Raw genomic sequence first — 24,431 nt, 5'->3', positions numbered from 1 at the left:
GGAGTCAGCTAGGAAGAGAATTGGAATAAGGTCATTAATTTGGACCAGCTTCCCAGTTTATTGGCCTTGGATATTTTCTGCTTGCTTTTCTTTCTTTTTTTTTTTTTTTTAATGTTTTTATTTTTGTTTTTGAGACAGAGACAGAGCTTGAGCAGGGGAGGGGCAGAGAGAGAGGGAGACACAGAATCTGAAGCAGGCTCCAGGCTCTGAGCTGTCAGCACAGACCCCGATGTGGGGCTTGAACTCACGGACTGTGAGCTCATGACCTGAGCTGAAGTTGGACGCTTAACCCACTGAGCCACCCAGGTGCCCCTCTGCTTGCTCTTCTTTAAAAGCATTCAACTGAGAATTCAGATAGTACAACAGTTAGTATGTTGCCAACCAGTCTACTCCCCAGCAATGGGGGTCTCTTCATGTGAACTCCTGTGACATTTAATTTGGCCCAGGTCAACTGGTAATAGCAGAAAAAGCCTCTGAACCTAGATGAAAAGCCATGTATTTTCCACTGCCATTCATAAAATGTGTTCTCCATCCAAGCCCTTGGTGCCATAGGATTTAACAATGCTTTCTCTTCTTGACCATTATGTTACCTCATTTCCATTATTTCCCATAAAGCACACTACAACGATTGGTATATAGTAGGCACTCCATAAATATTTGTAGATTAATGAATATGTTCAATTAAAAGTACAATAGATGCCTATCAAATAGAACTCCGCAGATGTTCAAACAATGGCTTTGCTGACAGTCAACTCATTAGCCCTTCTGACAAACCTAATGTCACTTCAAAGTCTGGAAGGAGATGATTATCTGTGTGTTATAGAGAAAGTTGTGGGGAAAGAGCAGGTGAGGGGTAAGGAGGATGGTTTGGAGGGTTAAAGGGAGTGGAGTTCAGAGTTATCTGTATTTGTGTGTGTAAGATCAGAAAATGCATAATTAGCACTTGCAGGTTTTGGTCTAAACTCTAGCCACACGGTTCAGCACATAACCATAAACAACCTAAGAATTGGAACTTTTTTTTTGGCGGGGGGGGGGGGGGCACACACCGTGTGCTCATGCCAGTGCATTCTCTCCCAGATCGCCAAGTTTGCTGTCAGTCATTAAGCAAAGAAACATTTTTTTTTTAATTATGAAGTAGGAATCTCTTTTCTACATTTCATTCTCTGATAAAGAGAATGATGATCTCAATGCGACTGAATGAGTGAGTGTCTGCTGTTGATATAAAGACTGAATGAAACACCGATCCTGGGTGGTGTCTCATATGCTTGAAGGGGCCCACTGTAAGTGAATGACCTTTCATAGCTGGTTGCTATGGAAAACACATATAAACATGGGGTAAGGATGTTTCTTTCAATGTGATACCTTGTGCATCTGACCCATTTAGATTAGAATAGTAGCAAACTGACGAGTTGAGAGATTATCCTAGGTTCCAAGGACTATAAACCCCACAGTGGGAAATGAGGGAAATGGGAGGAAATATGATCTAGAACTTAAAACATCTCAACTATGTAACCTATCAAGTAACCAATTTCAATCCTTAATTTTCAGAGAAAACACATGTAAAAGAGATCAAGTCCAAGGGTGTCAATCTAGTTTCTACTGAAGTTCAAGGAATGTAGCAACTGTACCTTGCTCTACACATTCTCCATGCCTTAAAGTGATTAAAGAGAAAGAATGAGGGCCCTGGGGTGACTCAGTCAGTTAAGTGTCTGACTCTTGATTTTGGCTCAGGTCATGATCTCATGGTTTGTGAGATGGAGCACCACTTTGGGCTCTGGGCTGACAGCATGGAGTTTACTCTCTCGCTCTCTCTCTCTCAAAATAAGTAAAGGGGGAGAGAGAGAGAGGAGAGAGCAAGTGGGGAATGGGCAGAGAGAGGGAGAGACAGAATCTCAAGCAGGTTCTGCACTGTCAGCAGAGAACTCGATGCAGGGCTTGAAGTCAAAAACCACGAGATCATGACCTGAGCTGAGATAGGGAGTTGGATTCTTAACTGACTGAGCCACCCAGGAACCCTCCTTTTGAAAACTTTTCTTTCCTAAGTTTACTTTTTATTTATTTTCAGAGAGAGAGGTAGAGAGAAAAAGTGAGTGAGTGGAGGAGGGGGAGAGAGAGGGAGAGAGGATCCCAAGTAGGCTCCACACTGTCAGCATGGAGCCTGATGTGCAGCTCAAACTCACAAAGTGTGAGATCATGACCTGAGTCAAAATCAAGAGTCGGATGCTTAACTGAGCCACCCAGGTGCTTCCAAATAAATAAATTTTAAAGAAATAATGAGAAAGTCTGAATTATAATCCATGGCTCTATCACTAACTAGTTTGCAACTTAGAAAACTCACTCACTTCATCATCTCTAAAAATGAGGGAGTTTTCCTCACACAGTCTCTGATTCTCTCCAGCTCTAACCTTTTATGATTCTAGAAGGCGCTAAACAAATATCTATTAAATGAATGAAATATTATCCCTCCGTAGTTTACTGTATACCATGTCTTGCCACAGGGAATACGCATTTGTTTCCTCACAATTTTCATTTATATGTTGATTAATTAATTAAACAAATATTAAACATCTCCTATCAGTCAGGCCTAGTTCTAGAATCGAAGATGGGGACACAGCAGTGAACTAAAAAAATTATTGCCTTCAATCAGATTTACATTCTAGTAGGGAAAGTAGACAAGAAATATTACAAATAAGTAATCTGATGAAAATGAAAAAAAGGGTTTTGGGGATCTCTTCAGCTATTTTGTATTTAAAAATCAAGGAACTCAGGACAGTATACACACATAGGCCCTAACAAGTTACTGACTGTATTATTTTTAAGGACAATCCATTCTTCACTCAAGTTTGAATAAGGTGTATCCAGGAGTGGGTTCATAAAAACAGCAGGCAAACCTACTTCCTCACTTTTCTGAATAACCCTGCCATTCCTTTTCCCAGCAGACGAGACTACTTTCTATTCTTTATTCAGAAAGGAATTTTTGGCCATAGAGTTTTAAAACACTTCCAGCTGTATGACCTTGAATGAGTCATCTGGACTTCAGTTTTCTGGAAAACGAAACACGATTCTGGAGAGTTTCTCAAAGTTTCTAAGTTTAAATTCTTCTTTATGATACTATAAGCCCAGGTTCCAAATCAATGCTTAAAAATACACTCGATAGCCAAATTAATTAAAAATTAACGTGTGCTAAGATGGAACACATACAATGCTGAGGATTATTTATTTAGTGCTGTAAACATATATTGCCCCAAGCAAACATTTTACCAGAAATCACTACCACAAAAGGAAATATATCTAATATGTCTCATTAACTAGAAAACATTCTATTCCCATGACCCACAGATACCTTAAACAAAGAGCTGGAGAGAAGCAAAACCAAGAAATCCATTTTTTTTCCTAAATCAATATAACCTTTTCTCTAAGCTGCGCATTTTCTAATTTTTCTCTCATTGTGGTTTTTGGGGTTTTTAATTAATTAGGTCATTTTTTGTGTGTGTGCGAAAATAAGATCCTAAAGGCCTCAGGCTCCACCTGTACTAAAGGCAACTGTGCACCTGGAGTCATTTCCCAGTTTATAGTTGACAGAATACCTTGGACATTACATTGTTGACACAAAATCATAAAAACAAAGAAAAACAAATTACTCAGCACCTCTCAGCTGAGACCCTCTAAGTGCATTTCAGAGCAGACACGTTGTTCCTTGTACTGACAGAAAAGCTAAAGCACAGAACCTGGTGACTGGTCTACCTCCAGGTTTATGACCAATCTGGCAACAGGGTGCAAAGAGTGTGATGGGGTAGAAAAAGCACAGGTTCTAGAGTAGTAGGCCTGGGCCTCACTGCAATTGCGCCACGTAGGGGATCTATGTTATGGGATCTCTGACTTGTAGGGGCGGGTGGTGGCCCTGGAGAGTGGGGAGTCCCTTAATTACTCAGATCCTGTGTGTCTTCATGTGCCAAACGGGGGGAAATACTGTCTGATTCGCAGGGCTGCTGTTTAGCTCAAATGATATAACAAGTAGGAAATGTTTTACAAGCGGTATATAGATAGCAGTAATGATAATCTGGGGGTAGAATAAGACAGTGGATGGAAGAGGCTGATTCCTAGGCCAGTTTAGACACCCAAGTCACTGAATCATCAGAGCAGGATACTACTTTCCAAATGCAATCTCATTGTCCATGAGATGCTGGGATACCGATCACCGCTTCCCCGACAAGGAGTTACTGGGTGTGGGCCTAGACTCTTCCAAGAACTGGTTTCTGTCTGCTCAAACAGTTAATTCATTATACTACATGGGAATGTGCCAGCTTCCCCTCACTTGCCTTGCTTTGTTGCTAACTTTGGAAGCATGGATATTAAGTTTAATTCTTTTCCACGTGGGAGTCTTCCAGAAGCACTCGGGCTCCAGGTTTTCTTTTCTCCACACCTTCAACAGTATCTCAAATAGTGGTTTGCAGTTTCCTAGGCATCATAGTCCAAATCCCCTAGACATGCTCACTTATCAAGAGGTCTTACTAGCACAGAAGAGGAATGGACTAACATCCTCATTGATTGGGGTTCTCTCTTTCTACTCACAAACATTCGTTGGACCTCCATATTGCTCTCCACTGAGAAGATACACAGCACCAAGTATGGTGAGTTAGTTTTATTAATAAAGTAATTATAGCACAGGCCCACCCATGCCTTTCTTGTCTTGAGGCTTACCACATGCTAGGTCCCCACTGCTGCTTACCTTCCGCTTCTGCCCAACTCTCCTAGTTCCCTCAGAACTGTCTTTATGTAAAATTTCCCAATATACCTCAATAACAATACTCAGAGAGAAACAAACAAACAAAAATCCTTAGACAAATGCCAAGTTCTGTGAAGAGAATTTACCTAGTGCTGTTCTGAAGGCATAGGGATTCTTCAAATAGCTCACTAGACAATTTTGAGACTCACACACTTCACTTTTTTTTTTAAAGGAATAAGACAACACTATGTAAGCAATGCCAAGATAATTACAGCTTTGTGTTTAAAAATAAGCTGGTAGATATTTTCATTCTATCCTCAGATATATCACAGTTCTCATTTCCAGAGATACTACATTCCAGTAATGTTGTCTTGGGTCTCAGGGTCTGTGCAGCCAGAACACCATTATTTGGGGGACAATTGTGCCATGGACACAGGGATCACAATGTGGAACCTCTCCTCCACAAACATACTTTCTCTTTCAATATGAATGAAAGTGCAAAACTTACAGGCTTGGGGTGTGTCAACCAACATGGAAAACTCTTGGATAAATTCAAAAGATGTGACAAAAATATCTACAGACAAACTCAACTTTCCATTCCATTTCCTCCTCAAAACTGTCTGAAAAATAAAAGCTCCAATGATGGCAACTAGCCCTGTAAACTCCCTAATATTCTGGCAGTGTTGCCTTTCTCCCCGTTCTTTTTAATAGCTAAATTTAAAATTCTGCCTCTCATTTTAAGTTCTGCAGTTTTCTCTAACTTATGATAATTCATAGTTCATCACCTCTTGTTCTTTCTGTACATGTATCCCTGGAACTGAGAATCTCCCCTAGTAAAAACACGCTTTCCTAGTTGCCCAGGGAAACGGGTTGCTCTAAGATGCAAGCCTTGCTGCAAACGATTTGGGCCAAAGACCCACTGCCTGGTTACTGAATCAGATCAGAATTTTCTTCTACCTCCAATTTTCTGGTGTGTTTCCTTTCTTTTCCCTACAGGGTAGTGTTTTGAGGCCCTCTCAAGGACTCCATTGGGAGAAAAGACACTTGGGCATCTTCTAGAGTCCAATTATATAAGCCTAAGTAGATGGAAAATGCTCAGAGCATGAGAGAGTTTTGTCTTCTCTTTAAAGATATGGATTCACCCATCTGATGGGCTATGGTCCATTCCTTGTGGCATTTACCTAATACTGGAATGAAACAATCCCTGTTTTTTTGAAGTAGATGGAAGAGGGAGTGCATGGAAACACTAAAACTGACATCTTTTTAGGAGAACCATTAAAAAAAATGCCCAGCTGAGGAGTAGCTTAGAGAAGTGCACCTGCTTGTAATATTTTATCAAGGTCTGACTTAAGAAAAGTCAGTTGAGATGTGCTGTAGTTATCAGCAGTTTTCCTCCCCTCATGGTCAACGGAAGGGCTAGTCAGCTAACATGGTTGGTGGGGAGGTATTAGGTGTGTAGTCTTAAAGTAGGTATCTGAACCATGGCAAAAAGCCCATGCTTAGTGTCACATCAGTTAATTCAGGAGTTATACACAGTTAAAATATATTGCCAGTGACATTGAAGTTCTGACTATACAACTAATGGCCCTGAGCAAAGATAGTCTCTCACTTGAAGATCATGACTTGGGGAGGGAAAGGATGACAAGAGGCAGGATAGCCAACTATTGACAACCTGCAGGAACAACATATGCCTTTCTGTAATGGTGATGAATCAGCACGGACTCGAGAGGACAAGAAAAAGTCCAAATCCTGAAACTTATTAACTACGAAACCTTGAACAACTCATTCAGCTTTTCTAATCTCTGTGTCCTCCCCTATAAAAATGAAGACATTGTCACCAGACCTGTCAGTCAGACTGTGACTGTGAATAGAGCTTTCGACAGATATCAGCTTCTGTCATCACCATTCTAATGACTATCATCTCTTCAGCAGTAGGAAAGGTATGTGTCCAGTAGAAAGGAAGGAAACGCACACAAGAGAAGGCAGCTCAAATTCATTGGGGCACCTGGAGGGCTCAGTCAGTTAAACATCCGACTCTTGATTTTGGCTTAGGTCATTATCCCAGGGTCATGGCATTGAGCCCCGAGTCAGGCTCCATGCTGAGGTTAGAGCTTCTTGGGATTCTCTCTCTCCTTCTCTGTCTGCTCCTCCCCAGCTCTCATTCTCTCTCTCTCCCCAAACAAACAAACAAGCAAACATTTTTTAAAAATTCATTAAAATACTCAAGTTTAGAAGGCAGAGGAATGTAACTATTTCTCCCACCCAAGGAAGGAGTCTTAACATAATTCATTTGTGAAGCTTCAATACCTTTGGGGGGAAGAAGGATGTCCTGTGTAGCTGTGCGGTAATGGCATCTCTAGTTGTTTTAATGTAAAGTGACTTTGCCCTCCCCACAATATCTATATCTATGTCTATGTCTGTGTCTGTGTCTGTGTCTGTATCTGTTTCTGTATCTGTATCTATATATATGTGTAGATTTATTAACCTATCTATCATCTATCTAGACTGTTTCAAAGTAAGTTGCATATATCATGACACTTCACTCTAAATACTTCAACATGTTGCCCCTAAAGATTGGGACACTGTTCTGTATAACCACAATGCCACTACCACACATAAGAAATTAATGTTGATGTATTATCTAATATATAACCTCATATTCAAGTTTCTCTAAACTTGCCCTGAATATTTAGTAGGTTTTTAAATTAAATCCGCCATCCATTGAGGACTCCTGCCTTCTTCTCCAACCTTATATCCTAATTTTTGTTCCTTTCCACATTGGTGATTCACTCTAACGATTTTCTTCTACATTATGTTAAAATTTCCCTCATCGGAAATGACATCGCTTCTCTACTGTAATCCCTCTTCCAAATCTCTATTAGCATAATTTTAAAGACGTAACTTTAATGCTAACCATTTTATAAACATGCTTTCATTCCTGCTTGGGGATGTCCATTCTCCTTTTTCTTCTGAATTCTCAAAGAACTTTGGCTCAACTTTGATTCAGTCACTTGTCACTTTCAGTCTTGTGTTAGAATTAAACACTATAACCCTGTATATATTCTCTATTAGACTAAAGGCACCTTCAAAGGTAAGACCAATGTCTGCCTATCTCTTTATGTCTCCAACAGTTAGCAGAGTAGTCTGCATGTAATAGGCACTTGGTGGATGTTTTCTACCTAAAGTAAATTTTCCTTAAATAATCCTGACCGCAACTTGTATTTTGTTCATTTTATCTACTTAGGAGAGAATATCCTTCTTCTATTTTCTGTCTATCCAAAGCTGATCTCCATAAAACCATTCCTAATTATCCAGCTTAAACTTTTGGAGGTAATGTATATGTTTATGAGTGGGATTGTGTTGATGGCAAGGCAAATGTATACATATGTCCAAACCCACCAAGTTGTAGATCCTGGTTATGTGCAATTGTTTTTGTTGTTGTTGTTGTTTGTTTTTTGGGTTTTTTGTTTTGTTTTGTTTTGTTTTGTTTTTTTGGTCAATCTTAGGAAAGCTGGGGGAAAAGTTTTTAGAAGGAAAAAAAAAAAGAGTAGAGTCTGGAATCTAATCCAGTCCTGCAATTTATTAGCTGTCGATATTGGGAAGATTACTTAACATTTTGGTGGTTCAATTTCCTAATCTGGAAATAATCATAGCATTTACAGGGTTATATATTTTCTATATGGATAAAATGAGTTAATTCTTCTAAAGTACATAAAATAGTGACACCATATTGTAAGCACTCAATAAAAGTTAATCATTATTCCACATTCTCTCTCATGCTTCATAATCCTTATTTGGCAATGATTATTTACCAATTGGTGACACATGTTCTATTTTTGGTAGGAACTTAAATTTAAATCAGGTATTATTAATGGATTTTTAATGGGCATATTTTATTTTCTTAAATAAAGCATGGGATAAGTTTGATTATTGAGGACATTCTACATGCCAAGAACTTGGCTAAGTGCTTTCTATAAATATTTCACTCAATACTCACAATAACAGTATGAGCTAGCAATTATTTCCATATTATAGATAAAGCAAAACAAAAACAAAGACTGAGTGAGCATAAGAGAGTTGTTCAAGCTGTCCACGCTAGTAACTAGGGCAGTTCTTAAATGCAAAGATAATATTTAACTTATGTCTATTTCGCAGAGATCTTAATACATATTCATAAGCACAAATACCATCTATGTTCAATTTTCCTTATTGGTATGTATTTAGTTGCTATGATATTTGAGGCATATATACATGTTATGTTAGTTGCTTTTTATTTTTAATATACCTTAATATGGTAACCTTATTTTTTGCTTTTAACATGATCTTTTAAAAAGTTTACCTTAGATTCCAATATAAAACTTTTCCCCATATCAAGAACAAGAGTATGATGCACTCTTGGTATATTTTAATATAACTAGAGACTCTTTTAAAATAACTATTCTCCATGCATTTGTCCTATCAAGTTATGTTCAGCTTTTAGTTTTGTTGTATTTCTTTGGATTAGTGCTGTTTCTATAGGAACTACTAGTGTTGATAGAAATTCTAGAAATCATTTGCTGCACACTCTTGATTTACCAAGGTGGGAAATGGGGCTTAAGCAGATGGATCACATTTCAATGCTGCTTAGCTAGTCAAGGGCACAGAAAAGACCAGAACCAGAATTAATTATTCCCCCTATTGACCTATACCCTATATATAAATCAGTGCTACATTTTTCATATCCTAACCCATTCCATCTATGGTGTGGCTTTGGATCAGGGCCCTCAGTTCACCGAATAGTACATATTCCCAAATAGGAAGCAAGGGGGAGACATGAAAATAGTAAATGTCAGAAAAAATAAAAGCCCTGTGTAATGTTTCCACCTCTGTGCCTCTGCTGCTGCTCTCCCCTCAATGTAATATCCTCTCTCCACGTGTCCCAAAAACGACACTACTCAAACTGTGGTCCATGGATGGGTGTTTAAGAAATGTTTATCGCCCTGCAATGGAACAAGTACAAAAACAGGGAGTATTTAGAAAATAATATAACACTTTAATAGAGTAATACATCCCTGGTAGATCTCATAATGGTAAAACTTGGCCTTCCATTTTGTATTGTTTTATTTCATTTTCTTAGTGATTAATTTTAACTGTGCTCTATACAAATACTGGTCTCCAACAGATGGAGAAAGAAACAGTTTTCATCACAGAAAGTTTGGGAGGCACTGCTTTAAAAGGGCCAGGTTCAGGTGCCACCGATTCCCTTAGAAAGCATTCCTGATGTTCCTGAGAAGTAGAGATTTTAAATTTTATAATATTTAACATAAGTCTCTCTTATGCCTCTTATGGTTTTCTACCAAGATTAGTCATTACTTATGTGTTTTTCTTATCTCTCCTGAATAATTACAACCTCCCTGAGTACAGGTTATGTATTCATAACACCTCTTAATTGGCATTTAGTTCATAAATTCACATTACACTAATGGACTGGATGAAATAACCATTCATAATTATTCACAGATTTGGAGACGGGAGAAGTTTGAAAAAAATACAGTGGGACATCTTTTCCTAAACTTTCAGAGGGAAAGAATTGAGAGTACAGAATTTAGACACTATCCAATTCCATATTTTGTATATAAATATTTATGTCCTTATTTATTTAAAATGTTTATTTATTTATTTTGAGAGAGAAAAGGGGGGTGAAGAGAGAGGGAGAGAGAGAATCCCAAGCATGTTCCACAATGTCAGCTCAAAGCCCAACATGGGGCTCGATCTCACCAACCGTGAGATTGTCACTTGAGCCGAAATCAAGAGTCTGACACTCAATCGACTGAGTCACCCAGATGTCCCTGCACGTATATAAATATTTAGACCAGTGAGGAGCCTGAACACATACAGAAATCCTATTTCTGCCTAATGTAGAGAAGCTTACAAACTGTCAAAAATTAGTTTTAAAATCAAATTTGTATTCCAAGAAACTGTACAATACCCTTGTGCTTTTAGTATGAGCTGAACAGATATCACATTTATGGCAGTCTCACAAAGCAATTTCCAGAACCTTCCATTTTGTGCATGTGCATTCGAACTCCAATGCATCTAGACCCAAATCGTTTGCCAGTGGAGATGCTGATACTCCTCATTATCAATTAAGAAAAACCGAACAAGGCATTCACTTCAGAAGCCAGCTCTCAACCCCACTCACCAAAGTATTCATCAGCAGGTGGATTTTCCATATCATACAGCATCTTCTTGGTTAGGTGTTCGAGCTCATCTTCAGGGCGGAATGAAGGGGGAACAGCTGGAGGCCCCATGGATCCTGTTTGTCCACTCTGAAAGGCAGAAAACACACAGTTAGTTCTTTAAATGCAATCTAGACAATCTAAGCAATCAAGTAGCGTTTGCATTGTACAGGAGAAGGTACTGGACATGGCTACTAAGAGATCTGGGTTTTAGAATCAGTTTTAACATTCTTCGGTGTCTGATCTTGGACACATCATTGTCAGTATTCACCTGTCTTAGTGAGATGAGTCATCTACCGGGCTTTAGAAAACCATGTTTACAACAGTAGGAATCTATTGCATTCAGTAATTGCTAAGCAGTCACTATGGAGCAGTTGTATATTTATAAAAACAAGATGAATAAATTGAGCTTCCCCCCTTATGGAGTTTACAGTCAAATGAGAGGTACAGGCACATTAATAATTAAAGATAAAGCAACTATAGGAACTGCACAATCAGGGTACATAAGGGACCTCTCATGTATCCTGAAAGGAAGTATTCCAGAGAAGAGGCAGGTGCAGACTAGGACTTATTCAGCTAAAAGGCAGGAAACTTATAGGCAGTGGTTCTTATATTCAGGTGAGAAAAGGCTAACTGGTTTAAGGAGCTCCTGGCAGTTGTGTATTTCTGCAGCTTGTACAAAGCTTGAGATAGGAGATGGGATGGATCTGATGGGGTACCGGGGGGCAGAAAGTGAATGGCCTTGTGTTCTGGTTAAGGTGGTTGAGTAGCTTTTCCCCCTAGTACTACAAACAGCCTCATACCAAATGGGGGAGGTAAATCAAAAGCACTGATACTGGGTTGGTGTTTAAATAGGTGAGTGAGCCAGAATTATAGCGCTGTCAGGGAGTCAAGTGTCAGGGGAAAGATTACCTGAGATGTTTGACCAAGAATCCAAAGTATGTAGAGAAAAAAGAAAGGCCAGATGCCAGATGTAAAGTAGCTTTGCATGATGTAAATAAAAGGGAATGTATAATGTATAATTCTGTTTTCCTTTGCGTATATTATAACTTTGACCATTTCCGGTATCACACCCCAGCATCTTCAATCAATGTGCTTATAACAGAAAAACTTATAAAAAGTTAAGAAATGGGACACCTGGGTGGCTCAGTTGGGTTAGCATCCAACTTCGGCTCAGCTCATGATCTCACAGTTAGTGAGTTCAAGCCCCGTGTGGGGCTCTGCTCTGACAGCTCAGGGCCCAGAGCCTGCTTCGGATTCTCTGTCTCTCTCTCTCTCTGCCCCTCCCCTGCTTGTGTGCATGCTCTCTCTCTCTCAAAAATAAATAAATACACATTTTTTTAAAAAGTTAAGAAATAATGATGGCCATGACGACTAATGGAGAAAGCTGGGACTGATAATGCAAATTCTTCTTACTTTTATGTTTTTAATTTTTAATTTAAATCCAAGTTAGTTAACATATAGTGTAGTATTGGTTTGAGGAGTAGAATTCAGGGATTCATCACTTACATATAACACCCAGTGCTCATCCCAACAAGTGCCCTCGTTAATGCCCATTACCCATATAGCTCATCCCCCCCACCCCGCCTCCCCTCCAGAAACCCTCAGTTTGTTGTCTGTATTTAGGAGTCTCTTATGGTTTGTCTCCCTCTCTGTTTATGCATCCTTAAGTTGTTATCAAGAATTTCTCCTTTCATGAACAGTTTACAAGAATCACTTCAACAAAACTTATAGCTGCATATTCATTCACCTGTTCTCCTCCCTATACTAAATGAGTTCCTAGATGTGAAAATCCTACAAAGCACAAATATCTGTACAAATGTTTCATATTTACTACCAACATGTATTTCAACCACTCCAAGACACATGTTGATTATTTGTGTGATGTCTGAGGCATAAAACGCCATCTAAGCATATGTCAAGTTGTTACTTGGCATCTATTTGGACCTTTCTCTATATTTTTCATTTTTTAGGTATTTGAAATGTACAGGAGGTTGTGAGTATGGACATGCAGAAAGCCTTTAAAAGGCCCTCAATTTTTGTTTATGTTGGTTACTAATCTTACATTGGGATTTTATTTCATTGTTGGACACAATCTGGATGGAGAATGGACAACAGTGAATAAACCACGGTATGTGGCCGGTGACAGAGACAAAAAAAATAGAGCTGCATGCTGGAATCTTTTATTCATTGTGAGATAAGGAAATTTAACACCCAAAAAGATCAGGGCAGGGCTAGTTATGATAAACCCAGGACAAAAGCCCATCCTAGACTCATTTATTCAATAAACATTAAATGTTAAATTTAAGGTCTCCTCTAAAGTGCAAATAGCATTTGAACATTGGAGGAACGATTTGCTAGTGATATTAAACTTTAAATGGCACAGATGTTATCACTTCTAGGAAAATTTTGCAGAAATAATCATAAAGTTATATGACCAAGGCCAGTCACAGGAACCATATTTGAAAAAAAAGGAGGAACCTGAAGTAACAATGTAACTATTCATCCACGGGTAAGAGGTCACTTAAATGCACAATAATAGATACATACAAGGGAATGTGAAAAGCTTTTAAAAGGGTACATTACAAATCTATCTGCAAGGTATGAAAAGGTGACATGGCCATGCGATCAAAGGAAAAGATCTAGTTATAGGACAGGAAGTGTAAATGATGGCTCCATTTTTGTAAAGTACGTACAGTTTAATTATGTACTGTTCTTTTTTTATTTTTATTTTGTAAATTTTTTTAACATTTATTTATTATTGAGAGAGAGAGACAGAGCATGAGCAGGAGGGGGCGGAGAGATGGGGAGGCACAGATTCCAAAGCAGGCTCCAGGCTCCGAGCTGTCAGCACAGAGCCCGATGCGGGGCCCGAACTCACAAACTGGGAGATCATGACCTGAGCCAAAGTCGGTCGCTCAACTGACTGAGCCACCCAGGTGCCCCTATGTACCGTTCTATATATAGGTTGGAAAAAAAGTCTGAAAGGACATACACTCAAGTGTTAAAGGGGATTTATCTCTGGCTTTGGAATCCCGGGGACCTTTCAATTTCTAAGTTTGTGTTTCTTTTACAATATGTAATTCTACTTCTGCAATCCATGAAGTACAACTTTTTAAATGCAAGGAATTCAAGCGACAAAGGTATGTCAGACACTAGCAAAGCCCTGGAACAGGCTTCCAACCCAGGTCAGATGGGGGCCCTGAGAGGAGCAAAAGGCCAAAGTTGGGATGCAGTTGGGTGTGAGTGGGAAAAAAGGCAAGTGGTTCTGTGTTTAAGACTGAAGAGGCGAAAGAAAGGAAGGGCCAGCTAATGACTACCATGCCGTACCAGATGCTGAGGGCCTCCCTAGGGGCCAAGGGCTCTAGGCCCTGTGTGAGACCACAGACAACTCTGAAAACCTGATGAGCTGAGCTCCCTTTTGGCAGAGAGAGACTGACATCCATAAAAACGCACACTGAATTTACTTATAATCTCAGGAAGCTCACAAGCCACGGGAAACATATCTACAGACCCTCAGGTAGGAATGTCCAGGCAACAGAAACCACAGTAGGGATTTCCAGCAGTGAGGTGAGCTAATCAGATTAGAAAGTTCTCTCTGTAGTACAGGGAGGACGGGAGAGCCATGAGACTGGAAGGAGGTGGGGAGCTTATCCTAAAATATGTGTGGCCGGAGAGTGAAGGGACTTGCGAGGTGGTGACGTTATGGCTAGAGACAGAGGTTTAACTCAGGCACTGGCTTGGGGTCCTCAGGTGAGCTTGTGAACCCTGGATGACTTCAGATTCCCTTCTGTAGAATGGGCCTGTCCAGGTTATCTCGCAGTTGCTAAGAGGATTGAAATCAGAGAGCTTTTGCATGTCATGCTATAGACAGCTTACCTACTTTCAAACCATGGTCACAAAGGGACTCTCTCTGGACCTTCAACCTGCCTCTGAAGGAGGGGATAATCCCAGTTCAGGTGACAGAATTGAAGGCATGGATGGGAAGCTGACCTACATCATGTTTTCCAGACTTGCAATAAGGGGAAAACTTGAGCCCCAAAGAGGGTGTCATCTGACTCCAAAAGCCAGGCATTTTTTCCAACCAAACATCGCTTCCCATGGAGAAAGTGGAGAAATGTCTGAAATATTACCTGTAACGTCAATGGCGTTGGCTGTTTTATCTTAAATCAACAACCATTAAGGAAAACCTGATAATTCCTGCTCCCAGTCTTAGGGTAGACCCTGAGGGAATGGATACACTTTAGCATTGTGTGGCCCTAATATACATGCTTTTGCCTTTTAACATAAACAGTGGCAGCGGGAAGGCCAGGTTTGTCCTCTGCCAGCAATTCAGATTCTACCCTTAGCCCTTACGTTACCAGGAGAGGTTATTTCCAAGTACTCCCCTTGTCAGGACTTCATAGATTTTAAGAAAAATATGCCATTCCTTTCATTCTCCAATTACTCCCTACTAGCTCTGCAATACAGTTTCTGAAGTACCACATTTGGAAAGTCACTTTCCTTTTCTTTTACATTCTAATCCCCTATCATGCTAACCTTGGATTCCTGGTATTTCGTATGAGGAAGGACCCCAAGACGACATCTCTCCCAGTGCTTGTGAACGTTATTTGGCCACAGAATTTCGTCCCCGCTCCGCCCCTGGCCTCCATCCCCAAACAGTGCACAAAATTTAACATGCATGAAGAATACTTATTGGTAAAAACACAGACCCCTTAGTGTCCATGTGTCTGTCACACCAAGGAAGACACCCAGGGCTTTCTTTGAAGTTCAGGTCCTGTAATTACTTTAGGGTTTCTCTCACTTCAATTTCTCTTTCTCAGTAGCACTCAGAACGCAGTGCATCCTAAGATGCGCAATTCATCTTTTGATAAGCAGCTCCCAGCATTGTGCTTGGGTAATAGAATATAATGGAAAATTTGTGGGGTGGGGGCTGGAAGGGATGTGTTGGATTGTACTGTTTTTTATTTCTTCAAACATAGAGACGTGCATGGTATCGGCAATATACTCACTGCAGCATAATAATAATTCCTTGCATTTTTGTGACCCTTTTCAAGGTGCCTGTTTTCACATACACGTAATCTCAAATGTTTATGCAACAGCCCTGTGTAATAGGTAATCCTGTGTCATGAGGAAATGGAGGCCCAGAGAGGGTAAATGAGCTCCCTCGGTGGAGACCTGACTGCTGCCAGGGGCTGTGCGAGTCAGACGTGTTTCAACGACACCGCAGTGGTCCTCAGTTCCAGGGCCATCTGCAAGCCCTTCTAAGCTCTGTTATTTTGGAGTAATTTGGATTTTTTTCAGAGTAGAGGTTTACTGCTAACTAGTGAAACAAAAGTCCTACATAGCAAACACAAACAAAGCCTCTACACATTCTTATAAGTATCAATATTAATCACTAATATGAGTGTTCTTTGAAATGTCTACCACTCCTAGAAAAGGCAAAAAACAAACAAAACCCATTATATGGCCTACACATGAGTTACTGAGAAGTGGATTTCAGAAGACTGCTTCAAAATTCTCTTAAACATACCTTTCCTAAGAAATTGCCAAGTGCCAAGCACTATCATAAACTCAAATTATTCATGATTCCCGCCTCTGACAACTCATGGTTTAGGAAACAAGAGACATGAAAGTAGAAAATTACAGTAAGTGTAAATACTAAGCCACAGGGATGAATTCAATGTTCTGAGATGGGAGAAGGCTACCAGTAAGGATATATCCTCTTAGTTTGATCTTGAAGGATAAATAGATTTCAAACAATTGAAGAAAGAAAAAGAAAGGAAGGAAGGAAGGATGGAAGGAAGGAAGGAAGTCAAGACATTCCAAGAGTAACATGTAGAAAAGAACAGGCACGTTAGAAAAAACAAATGTTAAGAAATAGAGGAGGAACAGAGCTAGATGATGAGGTTAGAGAAATGACCTGTGGTCAATGTCTACACTGTTTTAGGAAACAGAGAACCATCAGGAGATTTAGAACTGGGTGTTCACTTTACTAAAGACACATTTTGGAAACATACATATTGGCAACATCTTCAAACACCAAGGCCAGTGATGCCTTAAAAATGCAACCAGACAGCATGGCATTTCTGAGCAATTTAATGGCTATTATGTTTAAGGACCTTGATATTCATTAAGTAAGCAGAGTCCCTACCTGCTCACCGAAACTGACTTCCTCCTCTTCTGAGCACATGGCTGGACTACAGTTTCCATTCTCCATTGCAGTTAGATGTGGCCGTGGGAGGCACGAGAAAGGAGAAACACACCCTGTGGAGAGCGATCCACTGACCAGGCTGGTCTGCCTCAAACTGTTACAGAAGGGAGACTGGGAGGAAATATGCTCAAAGGTTCATGGTTGAAAGTAATGGGAGACTGGTTTATATTCTTTCTATTTTCCTATATTTTAATTTTTTTTTACAATAAAGTTTTTTACCCTCAGATAAGGAACAAATATTTTTTTCTTGATACAGAAGTGTCAGAAAATGGAAAATGTCCAAGCATCTGCAACTGGTTCCTCTCTGTCATGGTTTTCTTCTTGCTAGCGGCCCAGGTGATAATATTCCGGGGAAGGCTTATTATGAATACTGTAGCCAAATTTGGATCTAGGTCCCTGGTAAAAGTTATGGGTGAGGCTGTACAAAAATGAGGACTATTTCTGCAAACAAAGTGATATGGATGGAATCCTTGGTGAGCGCGGAAACTGCCAGATTAAGAATAACACAAATAACAATATCCATCACATTTATGTAACAATGACAGTATTTGAAGTGTTTTGCATATTCTTACATAGGAACCCATAAGCACAGAAGAGCTTATTTATCTCTCTAATCTGCGTTCTGCCTTTAACGGGTCCAGTAATTTTGATCAAATCATTTCTATTCCCCGAGCCTTAGTAGCGTTCTGTGCAAAATGATGTTTTCAAAGATTCCTTTGATTCTACCCTATCTTATTTTTGTGCCCATAATATGCAGGGCATATATCATTACAGATATTTATAGGGAAATCACAGATAATTCATATTTTCGGATACTTTGTAGTCTATAAAAACAGACACACACTGAGTAAGTGGAAACATCATCATTAGAGATTTCCATTTACAGGAGGATTTAAACCACTTGTCAGCATCCCCTGAAACAATCTAGAACTTCATTCAGCATTCTGAATCTGAGTAAGCAGCTGGCAGGTCACAGGGTTTCTGCAGCCTACTGAACTTTCACTACATGTAGGGCATGAAAATCAAGAACAAACAAAGGTTAAACGCCCGATGCTCACCCCTCCTTGGGGGGAGCCAAGAAGAACTTCACCATCCCTCCTAAATGCAACAAGAAGCATAGTAAACAGCCTGCACTGGGGTGCAAACAGTGAAGACCCCAAGGAACACCCACCACCTTTAATCTTTGTCACCACCGATTTACTATTTAAATATATGCGTTAAGGATCCATTTTACAAAATGGCTACCCTCTCTTTGTCATCATGCCAGCTTCCTGAGTGACTGTGATACTGACTTCGGTGTGGGTCATTTTTCTCCTGTGAGTGCTGACCCACCATTCATTTCCTAGTTACAAGGTGCTAGATAACTTGAACTTAGTACAAATCTGAACCTTACCAGAGAAGCACCGCCCAGGCAGATACACACTGGGAAAAGACAGCCAAGATATTCAGAGAGATTACATGATAATGAATACTCTATCACTCGGGGGACCAGAGCTGCTCACTTTTCTTGTCCATTTGTAATGATGTACAAGAGGTTCCTTCTCTCAGAGGGAAAATAACTTCAATTATGTGTTCTTGAAAAAAGAAACATTGAAATTATCTTCTTTCAAAAGGTAGAATTAGTCCCATTTTGGAGCTGAAAGCCTGCCAGAAAAAAATATATTTCTGATATTTTCCTTCTTTTTTTCCCCCCTCCTATTTAACTGTGTCAAGTTTGCAGTTGGCAATTTCCTGAGGCTGCTTCTCCTTTCTGACTCTCACTGAATTATCATGCTCTACTCTCGACGTCTTACTTTTAATGGAAGGAGCACCCTTTCAGGCCAAGGGCCGAAGATTTGCTGCACACCCACTCTGCTTCAGGTTAAAAGCAGTGAGTGGGCCACAGGGAAAGAAGGGGCAAGGGGAACTGCCTATTAGCAACTAGAAACCCATAAATGAATGCTCCTCACGGTTGCATAGGAGCAGAAAAGCGTGTTCTTAGGCCTTCTATTCTTAAATCCTATTTTCTTGGAGAATGCGTAGCAAGGCTGCAAGGAGGGAGACCCAGAAGTTTTTACTTTAAAAGTTGATTCTAACTTTGAAACCCATTCCAGTCACCTTTCCACTTTCGGAAGTGTAATAGTCTTTTTTTTTTTTTTTTATGTTTTTATTTATTTTTGACAGAGAGAGAGAGAGAGAGAGAGAGAGAGAGAGAGAGCATGAGCGGGGGAGGGGCAGAGAGAGAGGGAGACACAGAATCTGAAACAGGCTCCAGGTTCTGAGCTTTCAGCACAGAGCCCGACGCGGGGCTCGAACTCACGGACCGTGAGATGGTGACTTGAGCCAAAGTCGTACGCTCAACCGACTGAGCCACCCAGGCGCCCCCGGAAGTGTAATATTCTTACAACCTCTTCCGCATATTCCCTTTCTTTGCCAAACACCGATGCCTCCAAATCACCATTCCTAAACCAGATTGGGAGTCACAGCCAAGGAAGGGCGATTCCGAGTTATAGCGTGGTAGATGTTACGGCAGCCAGGGGGAAGTACCAGGCTGTGCTGTTGGCGCACAAGGGTGCGACCCTGACGCAGCTCTGAGCAGACAGAAAGCGGTTCCTCTCCATGCCCACACTCTCAACAGGTAGCCTCAAGAGTTCCGGGGCTTGGAACATGCGTGTTCCCAGGCCTGACATCTAAGGTACACTTTCAGTCCTCTGGTGTTTCTCTATTTTTGATTTTCTCACCCACCAACTGGAAGTTAGTAACATCTATTTCATATGAAGGACCTTTGTAAGATACTAACCATCACATAGATGGCAGTTCTAATTACCAGGAGGGACAGCATACAAACCACTAACAAAGATGATTTTCTTCTTGGAAGTGGAATGTCTGCAGAGTCATATGCTCTCCCAAGTAATGCTCTGCTTCTGTACTTGCTGGTGAAGCACTTCAGGGTAGTCTATCTGAACTTCACATTAACTGTGTTAGCGAGAGGTGGGATTCCCCTGAGTTCTTTTGACTACAGACCTTGAAATACACACCATTCACTGAATGTACGTTTTGCTGGCTCTCCGAATGGTCAACCTTTCCACGAGTTAGCCTTTCGCACCAAAAGATAAATTGTACAGCGAGGCTCTCGTGTTGGGCTCCTTGGAAAAAGTAGCCTCCCTCATGTTTTCCTGCCTAGATGAGTTTCAGGCAAAAAGAGACACAACTACAGATGCTGTCCCACGTGGTAGGAAAGAAGTAGGAAAGGTGACAGGCAAGAAACCCAGATCCTCAGCATCATGGAGAAGGAAGATCAGAGATCTCTTGCCAATCTAACTCACAGTTCCCATTTCATTGCTCTCAGGCAGGGCCTCCTTAAGGGAGAAAATGACTTGCCTCCATGGGGTGATAAGATCTCTCTCATTTTACTCCTCTCTTATATATGCTGTTCCTACCCAAGGCTAAAAGAAGCTGTTTCCACAATACTTTAGCTAAAACACACATGCATCCACCCTCCCCCATTAATTAGGACTTATGCATGTAACGTATGAGGGATTAGCTACAATAACGGCAAGGCAAATACAAGACATTATCTCCATTGGTAGGTTTCACCTCAATGAGACGCAAGACATAAATGTTTGATGAATGGAATGAACTGTCGTTCAAGGTTGTTTTCAAACTAAACCAGATCTTGGTCTTAGCTATGCCCCATTAGTGCCTGGCAGTGACTTCTGGGGGGATGGTTCATCTTCATTTGGTTGCCTGGGACGATGCTAAGAGAGCTAGGTGCTCCAACATTGGGAAAAAAAGTTTTACCACCACAAGCTAATTTCTATCTGTTGTCCCACAGAAGAGCTATCCTCAACCAAAAGCTACATTTTTAATAAAACTGTATCAGACATCACAGTGTCTCTCTTAACAGGACTCTGAATCTGACTGTGGTTCTAATCCACTGTGTTCAAAATGGGGTTTTACCAATTCCTTAGCCTGTCTCATAATTCTTGCCATTAGCATGCTAAAAAATGGGAAGCTATTAAAAGAGAACATGTAATATTTACAAATGAATAAAAACATATATGTAAGAGTGCCAGTGTGAGTGTCTATGTAAGCAGGGATCAAAAAGCAGATACTAGAGGGAACTATACCAAAATGTTAATAGCTCATGCTAGGATGGTGGGATTATGAGTAATTTAATTTTTTTACTTATAATTTTTAAATTATCTACATTATTTATAGTGAAAATGGATGACCCTTAGAAACTCATAAGTAGACTTTATAAAACGTGGGATTTCTGTCTTTTCTTTAGTATTTTCACATATGAAGCCAGAAGGGAATGGACAACCTGACGTGGCGACAATTTGTTGAAAACAGTAAAGGCACCTAGATTTTCAGTCTGATATGCACAGAAACACTTTCCTACTGTACAAGCTGTTTCTATCTAGTGGGCTTGACAGATGCCTGAACGTGACACAAGACACTGAAATAACATGCAAATCAGTTTTTCGGTTTTGATATGCAAATATGACGCTTGGCACATCACTTTCCATGGCTGAGGTAAATTTCTGTTTTTGAGTTTTTCGTGGGAAATGCACGCCAGCCAACAAATGGTTAACTCCCCATATTTCACCTAACACAAGGTGGTTTTCATTTGAGTCAGAAAGGTTCTTGCTCAGCGATCCAAGGCACTTCGGATGCAGAGAAAGGGCGTGTGTTTTGATTGGTAACAATGCCAACGGCGGCTGCAAACAAGTGCGCCCTCCGACAGACGCGTGGATCACGGTGGATTTCTGGGCCCCGGCGGGGAGGCAGGAGGTGTCTCAATGAGAATAACAGAGAAACGGTTTGTTGCCTGACCCGCAAAAATCAAATCAAAGTAGTCCAACATTGTGGGAAGATTAGCTTCTGGCTGGAGATGAAGAAGAAGGAGTCAAAAGTCCTTGCTCCTAGGCTATTTGAGTGGTGTAGAAAACTGTAGTCTCTGGTGAAACTACATTAAATTATCCACAAATACTAGTAATGAGGCATTAAGGCAATCATCAAGATGATTGAGATACATCCAGTTCAAGGACTTCATAAACCAGTCAGGCAGTCGAGGCTCATGAATGAGAAATAAAAGAATGAAGCAAAGCATTGACTGTTGATGGTAGTCAGTATGGCTTAGACACCTGAGACCATAAGCTCTCGGGGCTATCTACTTGCTTGGGTTCAATCCCACATCCCCTACTTACCAACATCGTGACCCAGGGCAAGATGTTTCATTTGACTAAATATTAGTTGCCTTGATCATACAATGGGGTCAATTGGGTTTCCTTCATGAGTTCAATGAGAAGGTCCATGTAAATCATTTGCTGCCTTCACTAATTAAGAAATTATTATTATCCTCAAAGATATGCTATGTTGTATAAATATCACGTGAACAGATCAATGGATAATATGGATTCAGAAGAAAGAGAGGTTACGCTGGACTGGAGCATACCAAAAACATGCCAAGAGGATCAGGGGGCTTGATTTTAGGACCTGAAGGAAAGAGAGAAAATGCTTTGTAGTTCTATGCTCCTTTCTGGCCAACGAAGAACCCCGGTATAACACTCACACACACTAGATTCAGTGAATACTTTCCAGACATGAGAGTGTGTTTTCTATAAGAAGAAACAAACCAAGTTAGTGGTTTTAAGTGACTATGTTAAGTGACTTAGCCAAAATCACACCCATAGTAAGTGTCAGAGCCAGGGGTTAAACATGAGTCTTCTGATCCAAGCTCAGTGTTTTTCCACTAATTTACAGCTGCCTCTATATATTCATTTAGAGATATGAAACTTACATGATCTATCATAAAGGTTAATCAAGACAGTCAACCTCACTGATTAAAGCATGATGCTAATTATATCAGAGGTTGGAGACCAATGTGGCCCCTTCTACTTTCAGAAACATTGATTGTGGTGTAATGGAGAAAGTGTGGGCTTCAGAAGCAGACAAATCTGGGGCAAATAGCAAGTTGTACCACTTCTTTTGTATATAACATTTTTTTTAAATGTCTCTTAGCACTAGCTTCTGCATCTGTAGATGGGGTTAGGGGGCAGATAGGAGAAAGGGAATGCCCCACGTTAGGGCGATTGTGAGTAATACCTAAAATGATACATGCTGCATGCTAATATGTAACAGCTACTCATGACTTGTATTAAATGCTCCCAAATAATCCATCAGATCGGAGCTCCGGATGTCTTTCAAATGTGGCAGGAAGGTGGATCAGGGAAAATGGGTGACTCCAGTGTCATTCATCAGTACCGTGGCAGAGGGAAACACGGGCACACTCCGATAGTGATTCGAAAGACCAGCAACTTTAATGCTTCTAACGGATTACCAACCATGATTCAAATAACAGTAATTCTCTTGAAGGGATATCCCTCTCCATAAACTCTGAAAGGTGGAAATGCATAAGTGTTTAATTTATATATTTATCGAGGTATAACCGATGAGACTGAAAATAAGTAGGAATACGGAGTGGGTAGCAGGCAACAAGCAATGTTAAAAATATTTTACATTAACTCATTTACACATCACAGCCACCCCATCAGATGGTCACTGTTCCGATTTTACAAATGAGAAAACTGAGGCACAGGGATCGCCCTGACTGTACCTGGGAATTTGGGATTTGAATCTAGCCATCAACTCCAGAAAGGACATATTTAATCACCACACAAAGTGCCTCAGCTGCTCGACCCATCTGCATTTTATCAGAGGGATTTTCTGATTTTTTTTTTCAGGAGAATTTAATCATATATTACAAAGCCTTGAGCTATCAGAGGAACCCTTCCTAAGGACAAATACTACATTTTATGATGTAGTATTTCCTCTTTGTAGAAGGATGGCAACCGAGAAAATAGCAAACATCCTGGGCAATCCTGCTGCAGAGAGACCGAACACAGGACTTTGAGAGGCATGGTCTTTTTTGAGGTCTTCACTCAGGAGTCACCAGGCGAAGTAGAACTGCCCTTCAAAAGGCTACTTACTTAAAGGAAACAAAACAAAAAAAAGACTACTTCCTTCATCAGTCTCTGATACAAGCCGGAGTGTTAATGCCAAATCTTAAATAGTCAAAGGAAATGATAAATAGCACTGTACTGAAAGGTGGGCCCAAGGTAAACTCCTGCCGAAGACACTAATACTCTTGCATGTGAAAACTAAAAGACAATGCTATGTTCTAGTGACCAAGGTAATATTTTTTGTCTGCCGGGTTATGGCCTAACCATGAATGACGCACTATGAAAGTATCCCGTTGTACGAGAGCTAGAGCCTTTCCAAAACGTGT

At 40.4% G+C, this 24,431-nt stretch overlaps 1 protein-coding gene across 5 annotated transcripts in view; it reads right to left on the bottom strand.

Annotated features, from left to right (window-relative positions):
* LOC115523314 (LIM domain containing preferred translocation partner in lipoma) overlaps nt 1-24,431 on the bottom strand; it is a 679,286-nt gene that overhangs the window by 151,302 nt on the left and 503,553 nt on the right. For all 5 annotated transcript variants that reach the window (XM_032594731.1, XM_030329251.1, XM_032594730.1 and 2 more), the window contains one exon: nt 10,908-11,034. In XM_032594731.1, the coding sequence (XP_032450622.1) occupies nt 10,908-11,034 (127 nt within the window). The remainder of the gene's footprint in view (nt 1-10,907; nt 11,035-24,431) is intronic.

This window comes from Lynx canadensis, chromosome C2 (genome assembly GCF_007474595.2).
Source record: "Lynx canadensis isolate LIC74 chromosome C2, mLynCan4.pri.v2, whole genome shotgun sequence".
Taxonomy (NCBI): domain Eukaryota; kingdom Metazoa; phylum Chordata; class Mammalia; order Carnivora; family Felidae; genus Lynx; species Lynx canadensis.
The sequence above is the reverse complement of the archived record's forward strand: the minus strand, read 5'-3'. Positions and strand labels throughout refer to the sequence as shown.